The sequence below is a fragment of the Propithecus coquereli genome, unplaced genomic scaffold (assembly GCF_000956105.1).
Source record: "Propithecus coquereli isolate 6110/MARCELLA unplaced genomic scaffold, Pcoq_1.0 Scaffold226, whole genome shotgun sequence".
NCBI classification, from domain to species: domain Eukaryota; kingdom Metazoa; phylum Chordata; class Mammalia; order Primates; family Indriidae; genus Propithecus; species Propithecus coquereli.
This window is the reverse complement of record NW_012147797.1, coordinates 1,270,702-1,279,522: the sequence shown is the minus strand read 5'-3', so window position 1 is coordinate 1,279,522 and position 8,821 is coordinate 1,270,702. Positions and strand designations below refer to the sequence as shown.

The 8,821-nt window shown below is 34.9% G+C and overlaps 1 protein-coding gene across 1 annotated transcript in view; it reads right to left on the bottom strand.

Moving 5' to 3' along the window:
• HGF (hepatocyte growth factor (hepapoietin A; scatter factor)) overlaps nucleotides 1–8,821 on the bottom strand; it is a 69,286-nt gene that overhangs the window by 48,948 nt on the left and 11,517 nt on the right. Inside the window, exons 4-5 of the mRNA XM_012645098.1 lie at nucleotides 7,591–7,705; nucleotides 2,075–2,217 (exon numbers count right to left, since the gene is read on the bottom strand). Coding sequence (XP_012500552.1) covers nucleotides 2,075–2,217; nucleotides 7,591–7,705 — 258 coding nt within the window. The remainder of the gene's footprint in view (nucleotides 1–2,074; nucleotides 2,218–7,590; nucleotides 7,706–8,821) is intronic.

The following is an 8,821-nucleotide window of genomic DNA, read 5'->3' as shown; positions in this document are numbered from 1 at the left end:
AATAAATTGATATCCATGGATAGAAATGGCCCATTATACTCTTTAAGCATTCTGGATTTTGAGGTTTCTCTCTCATATGTTTATTTTAGTAGAAATTTACATCATATCTACAGTACTTTGTATATTTTGTATTATCCATCCTATCTCTGTTTTTCTCTATTAATACTTGGACAATGCTTCTTATTTTGGATCTTCTTTATTCAAATCCTGCTAAAACATTGTTCATTTTAGATTGAACTTAAAAGATCACAGTTCAATTCACACTCTCTAAAATATGTTTAACTTACAGGGCAGATGTTTGTTTCCTTCTGTCACAGGAGAGTTTCTCTACTATTGTCAGGTTTCTAACTGTTTCCAGAAAAAGCACATCTGCAATCTTTAGTGCCATGGTGACCAATAGCATCATGTGCCATTAAAACCAACGAGCAATGCCCTTTTGTAAATGAGATGTGATGATTTCAAATTATTAAAAGATATTAGAGAGTCACATTCTAATAAGGTACGGATGACTGAAAATAGAATTTTTCCCAGTTGCTTCTCTTCTAGCACTTTTAATCTATGTCTCCCATCAGCCCGGATCCATGTAAGTATATTTTGTTGAAGGTCCTTCTCATAATCCAGGAAAGGAAAAATCACATTCTCACAAGGACCAAGCAGGCAGTGTAAATGCTAAGCTATTTAAAGTATGACCACATTACCTGCCTTAGAAAACACTTTGCCAGGTCAAATAATAATAATAAACAAAACTCCTTACCAATGATTTTCAACCTCAGAAAACTGTGATAGTAGAGATTCCCCTACAGGTAGGATCTTTTTCTTCCATGTGCAAAGTTAAGACAAATATTAATCATAGATTTATTCATACAAAACAGACTTGTTCATAACGTTATCACAGGTAAGTTTATTATTTTTAAAAGAAAAGAAAACAATGAAGAAGTTCTAGGGAACAGAATATGATATGGAATGGAAAGTAAGAATTTACAAACAAAGATGAAACTGGCTCTAGCACATAAAGTCGAGGATTTTAAATTAACCAACAACAAAAAACAAATTCACCTTCTCCGTGACAATAAACTAACAATGGCCTTTACTTTTCGTGAGATAAATATCAACCTAATATTCAATGGATATTTCTGGAAGAAATATTATTAAAGAAATATTCGGTTAATAACAAACAGCTAAGATATCTTGCTATAAAACTTGGACAGCATTCCAATAGTCCCTTACCCAAATACTTCAAAATCTTAATAAATTTCTAACAGAATTTCGTCCATGTTTCACTTAGATTGTTGGAAATTTAGACTTTCTCACAGAACTGAAAAACCCAGCTATTCAATAGCTAGAGAACTTAGAAAAATGAAACCACAATCACTGCTGAAATGATTACTCTTCCATCTTGTCAGCCATTCAGTTTTCCACTGCAAAAGTAAGGACAACGCCCTTTTATGCTGTGAGAAGAGGTAAAAACACAGACATGGATTTAAGGTGCCTGCCTTCAAGACAGCTTGGGATCCATTGCTTAGATCTCTTTAGATACTATTCTGAATGGTACACAGTTCCAGTCTACATGTCAGATTTGGTTCTAGGCAGCTTTTCACCAAAACGCACATGGAGGGAGTGGAGGTTGAGCTTCCAGCATTCCCTCTCTTATACTGTATTCTCTTCTGGATCCATATACCCTTGTCACACCATTTCAAAGAAGTTTTGACAAAATTTCTGTGGAAGCAGGTGCTAGATGAACACACAATTAGTATTACTAATAAAGGATTAAGTTTCATTCTGCTCCTACAGGACAGTAGGTACATAAACCTACTCTTTTACACTCCCCAGAGGGATGTCTCAGGCTGTGTTGGAAGTCAGATGGATAACTCACTCCATTATTTTGCAATAATCTGTTGATAATCAGATAGTTTCAAAAACATTGTGTAAAAATGCTCAAATAATTATCTAGAGTTGCATTTGAATGAACAACATATTTATTGTGATTGATTTGTTTCTATGAACTTTCAATGTGAGTTACAGTTCTACACACAGGGGGAATAGAATGCCCCACATGGCATTCAGATTCATTTACCTTCTGAACACTGAGGAATGTCACAGACTTCGTAGCGTACCTCTGGATTGCTTGTGAAACACCACGGTCCCCCTTCTTCCCCTCGAGGATTTCGACAGTAGTTTTCCTGTAGGTCTTTACCCCGATAGCTCGAAGGCAAAAAGCTAGTTTTAAAATGATAATCATTACAGTATAAGAGCATGCAACTTTATTTTTGGCCTATTAATTTTACTAGGTAGCAGATATGTTTGTCTGAAAGTTGAGAAACGCTTTATTTTATCTCACATGCCTTCCTATATTTTAACTTAAATTCTGTTATTTCCATTCATTCTTAAAGTACTTGAATTTTATTAACATTCATTTAACTGAATTGCCATATTCAACATCACTTTAGAAGGATTAGCCTTCAGATCTGCCAAGAGCCAAACACTCTAGAACATAATTGATGTTTGTAACACAATTTCCAAGCTCCACTCAAGGGTAGCAAATGATTGAGCGCGTCCACTTAGGAGAGAACTGAGAAAATGCTGCAATTGACTTTGAAATCTCACTATTTATTACATTCCTTATCCCAGATCATTACTTGCTTGTTTATTGCTTTTCTTATGAAGAAAAGCCCCCTTTTTTTCTTCACAATTGAGAAACAGATTGATGAAGTAACATGAACAAAGAGTACAGAATCAAATTAAACCTGGACTCAAATTTCAGCACTTTCTCTCACTGTGAGACCCCAGCAAGTAATTTAGCCTCTTTCATCCTATTGGCTTACCTGTATGCTGAGCATACCATAACCTACACTATCTTACACCTTATATGCTTGTTCTGAAAAGCTCAATAAAATGATAGAGTAATTGACACTTAACAGTAACACCGATAACACTGATAACCTGTTATTAAGCACACTCCACTTTGTGGCCTCTGTCCTAATTAAAGAACAGAATTGCTTATTTTCCTCAAAAATTTTGATAATTTTGACTGGGGCTTGGTGCTCCCAGTTTTAGTTTATAATAATAGGCCTTTGGGTGCAGTAACCGTAATACATTACCTTCATTTAAAATTTCTAATGTCCTAGTCATAGTTTTGTTACCGGCATAAAGTATTTCATCGCAATCAGAAAAGCCCAAGCCTTTTTTATTCTTTTGTTTTTCTTATGATATTAGACTCAAGGATGCTACATTTTTCTGTTAGACTGCACACAAAAGATCATAATAAAGAATATATATCTGTAGGAAACACTAGTAAACATTTTTTTGAAAATCCAGTTACATTTTCAATATTCATTTTGGTTTTTGTTAAAAATTTTATTTCTACTTTTACTGATCTCTGAGTCCTACATGAAACTTAAATTAGAGTGAAGTCCAAGGATTGTAAGCTCTCAGTAAATACCATTCACATGTGTTCCCTACCCAATGAAACTTCTAATAAAGAAACCATCATTTTCCTTTATGTTGTGACACAAACCAAATACAGACATGCGTCAGGTACCAAGCAACATTTTGCAATGAAATTCTCTCATTTTGACATGAATATACACCTGAGTTAAGTCCTCAAAAAATACAGATTACTGTTCAAAAAGAAACAGTCTATTCTAAGAGACTTATTACTAACTAAACATTTTCAAGGAACCAATTAAACATTGTAAACATTAATGCAATTCCTTAAGTGTCTTTAGATAAGGAGTATATTCTTTCTTCACTAGCATTTTAAATGTTGTGAAACAAAAATAAGACAATAGGCCATATGATTAACAAAAACTATAATGCAATTAAAGCTCATCATATTAATAATTTCACAGTTTCAAACAGTGATTTTAAAAAAGGTCATTTGTTTTTTGTCTTAGTTTTAGCCCCATGATTAGAAAATATTTTAGTGTATCTTTTGTTTGTGGTATTGCCTGAAATTTATTTTCTTTGATCTTTTCACCTCTTCAATTTTTATAGTAAATTTATATGAAAATATTCTTTTTTCTGTCAGAATCAGAAGTGACTTTTGCTTCATATATTTTTACAAAGTAATTCCCTAATCAAATTTATTTAAGAAAATTCTACTGTAACTATTTTATGAAAAAGCTTGGTATAGTAGAGTGGTAAGAAGTTATTGTTAATCATAAAACCTACATTGTTGTCGTATATATTTCACCTGACTAGTATATGACGTTAGCCATTAGACAATTTATTTATTTTCTGGGTTTCAATTTCTTCACTTATAAGATGAATGGAGTGAACTAGATTATTATACTTTCCCTTTTTTGGTGTCATTTTATATATTAAAATTCATTAAGAAACCTAGTGGTTTTACCATATGTTCAACACACATATGTATATTCAATATCTACAGTTTTAGAAAGAATTTTCATCCCATACACACACACACACACACTCAGAAATACACACACATATATACACGTGTACCTTTCCAATGGATTTGTAAAGCCAAAAAGAAGCTGTGAAGTAGTAAATGAATCAATCAACAATTTAGTAGGAAAAATGTAGGCAAAAAGGAAGAGAGATAAAGTAGAAATCAAAACTAGAAATAGCTAAAAGATGAATAAACTTCCCCCACTGGAGTTAATAAAATCAAAAGGAAGAGAAAAGAGAGACTTCTTTCCACAATTCTGAATCAAACCATATCAAATTCGCCTCTAGGACATGGAGGTTAAAGAGCAGTCTGGGTCAACTTTTTTCTTCATTCCTGGGTGTATTTTACATTTTACCTAAATTAACTGGTTTTCTTTTGTGTCCCAAGGTGTTTAGCCTACTTTGCTCTAGCATCCATACATGGCCAAGGTATGAAGCTTAGCCCTGCTCTTTCACTTATATGTGTTCATTCAACGCATGTTTGTGAGAAACTCTTACACACAAGGCTTGTGCCAGTCAGTAGGCTCTGTAATAAGCTTTTATTAACAAAGGCACTATTTTTGGTCCTTTGTCCTTGATGTTAGCCAGGCTTTAAGAGAGATAAGTAAAGAAATACTTAAGATTGGGTTATATCCAAATATACTTTGAAATATAAACTAGGTCTTCTGGGTGCTAGCCTCCCTTTCTTTTCTTTTAATATTAACTGTGTTTGTAGGAAACTTGATCTATTTCATCATCTGATTCATTAATGAATGCTGGGTGGCCAATGAAAGATACAGATGTAGATAACAGGTCACCTGATTTTCTGGTTAAAGTTCTCCACTAATTTCATCATCCATCATCATCTTCCTATTAAGCCACTTGTAAAATATTTCAATTTAGGGAGTCAACAATAAATCATTCCTCCTGACAAAAACATATTTCTTTCTCCATTTCCCATAAAATTAATCTTTAGTCAACACAACTTAAAAGTGTTATCATGCAGATATTCCAATAGATTATTAATTGAGTAAAATTAAGTGTTGCTTCCACCACATACAAAAAAGGATTTGATTAATATACAAGATCCTCTCAGCCATAAACGTCTGTATCACAAGGAAGTGTTCGTTGGTAAAATAGCTGATCGGACTGGGAAACCAGTTCCCAGGCAGATCTATTTCATTTACTCCTTTTGCAGAGAATCACAATCATAGAGAATTTGGGTTGAAATAAGACCTCTACTAGGTCAGTTCAATGCACTCTCCTGGACTGGTAGGATTGATTTCAAATGCTATTCCTTTGTTCATGAAAAACTTAAAGCCATCTATTTAAATAAAATGTTTTCTTCACTATGAAGGGGGTGACACCATGGAAACTCTTAAGGAAGGACATATCATTTGTTTTTGTAATATAAGAATAATATTGTGCGTAGAGGTAGGTGTTCCTACATAATTGTAATTAATTTGTGAAAATTGTCGTTTTCTATTATTGAACTACCATAGAGCTGATCAGCTCGGACACTTACTAAGCTGGTGTTAATTAGGCCAAAATCACCAGTTTGATCACAGTGCAAAGCAACTAACTCTTTTTCTTTCTATGTTGGCCAAGTAACTCATGTCTGTGTACTAAAGTAAAATTATGTTGCAAAATCATGCCCCAAAATGGAATGGAATAAAAAGTGGATTCATCAAGGCAAAGTCATCACCAGTACTGCATAAACAAGTCACACAACACGCATCCTACTGACATAAAAACACAGGTTGTAGAGTGATGGTGGCTGCACTTACAATCTGGTCATGCCACTTACTAGTTGTGCATGACCCTGAACCCGGACTAAAGTTTCTGTGTTTCAGTTTCATCCTGTATATAAAATAGAACTAATAAAACTGCCCACTGTGTGGATCTTGTGAGGATGAAATGAGATAAACCAGTTAAATTGCTCAGCAAGCTACTCGGCACATGGGAAACTAAATCTTCCAATGCATTTACTAACCAGAGGAGAGCTATGTTAAACTTCATTATTCCTCTTGAAAGCATTTGTGAAATAAGTCTTGAAAACTGTGGCTATATTTAGTTCTCTAGTACTGTGGTCCCCAACCCCTGGGGTGGAGGACAGGGTACCAGTCTGGGACCGGGCCTCAGAACTTCAACTCCCGCCACCCCCACCCCGATCGGTGGAAAAATTGTCTTCCATGAAACTTAGTAAGGGGGGAGACACAGAACAGGAGATGGGGGAGACGGTGAGCCAGCGAAGCGTCATCTGTATTTACAGCCGCTCCCTATTACTGCTTGCATCACCGCCTGAGCTTTGCTCCTCTCCCCCGACCTGACCTATCCTGAAAAAAGGATCATCCATGAAACCTGTCCCTGGTGCCAAGAAGGTTGGGGACTGATGCTCTAGTAGGTATTAAATATCTATGTTTTTCTTCCATGATGACTAACACTCTCAGTCTCATGAGCTTATGGATACTATGTTTACTCATCTTTAAATAGTATCCATCTGTTATAACGAGCACAATTGCCCTATTCAGTGTAGACATTTAATTTCCAAGGAATGACAAGTTTTCTCTAGTCTTTAGGCAGTAGGTGAAATGGGAAAGCTTGTCAGTCTGAGGCGTGAGCTTTTAGCAGTGGTTCTCAACGTTGGCTGCACTTTGGAATCATCTGGGGACCTTAAAAAAATACTAGTACTTCATTCCCCCCAGACATTCTGATTTAATTGGTCTGTGTTGCCACCTGGTTGGTGGGCTTTTCAAGGGCTCAAAACAGGTGATTTTGATGTGCAGTCAAGGTCTAGAGCCACCAAGGTTAAAGATCACCCAGTCCTCAGCTAAGAATCTGGTCTATCTCTGATTTTTCACAATCACTATCTCTAGCTGCATACTGCTGTACTTTCTCAAAGCCAAAAGAAAAAGGAAGAAAAATATTTTTAAAAGTAAAGTTTACATTATTTCTTCACAAACATCAAGATCTACAGATTGAAGCATTGCGATAAGAGAATGTTAGGCCACATTTTATTGATAAATTTATTAGTCTTTTGCTCAACATCAGTCATGAATTCACACAAGCCTTGGCCTAGTACAATTCAGCAAAGTTGGCTGAGTTACTATGGAACTGTAGAAGTATTCTGAAAGACTAATGCGAGGCTGTTGACACATATTAAAGAGGGGCTCCATCCTCTTTTCTTCATACTGTTCTTACCTGTGTTCGTGTGGTATCATGGAATTCCAGGGCTGGCATTTGATGCCGCTCTTAGTGATAGATACAGTTCCCTTGTAGCTGCCTCCTTTACCAATGATGCAGTTTCTAATGTAGTCTATTGAAGAAAGCAGAGAAAAATGCTGTAATGATGCAAAACATATGCTGTATTTATTGAAGAGAAAAAAATAAAATAAAATTCCATTCAAACCTGTAAGTAATTAACTCTTGTAAACAATTTCAAATAATATTGAAATTTCTTGCCTAAAGCTTCCACTAGTATTTTCGAAATAACACATTTCAGAATAATCCAAAATAAACAGACTATTGAGAAGTTTTAATTTTGTGAGTATATGCATGGATCACTACAGATATTAGTCTCTGTACTTAACATGAATTAGTCTATATACTCAACTGGCCAGGCAATCGTGACTTGCTCAAGTAGATAGAACGTATTAGGAAAATATTAAAAACAAAAATTAAGTATCTGAGTGCATTGGTTCATGCCTATAATCCTAGCCCTTTGGGAGGCTGAGGCATGAGGATCACTTGAGGTCAGGAGTTCTAGACCACTCCAAGCAACACAGCCAGACCCTGTCTCACAAAAATTAGAAAAATTAGCTCAATGTGGTGGTGCATGTTCATAGTCCCAGCTACTTGGGAGGCTGAGGTAGGAGGATTGCTTGTGCCTGGAAGTTTGAGGCTGTAGTAAACTATGATGACACCACTGCCCTCCAGCACGGGTGACAGAGTGAGACTATCTCACAAAAAAAACAACAAAAAAAAGAGAAAAATAAAGTGAGTTTTTAAAAACTTATATTGAATTCACAAAGTTACTTGAGATAATAACATTAACTAATTTTAGTAAAATTGTATGGATTTTGTGGATATATTTGCATGTATAAACTAATTACAGCAGGTTGATTATTATTTTCCATATTTTTGCTAACATTTCAGCTACTAAGTTATAGGACAACCAAATTGGCACAAGACACATATTCCTATCAAGTAATAGTGCACGCAGTTGTTGGCAAGCTAGAAGAAAGATTAAATTAAAATGGTCTTACACTAGATCATGAATTATGTTTAGGATTTGTAGAATTATTGAGTTATATAAAGATTATCTTATTTTCTACTATGAATTTATTTTTAATTTCATTCAAACATTTATCCTACTAACATGAAAACATCTTTATATAGTACCAAATGCTGTAACCAAATTTAATAAGACACA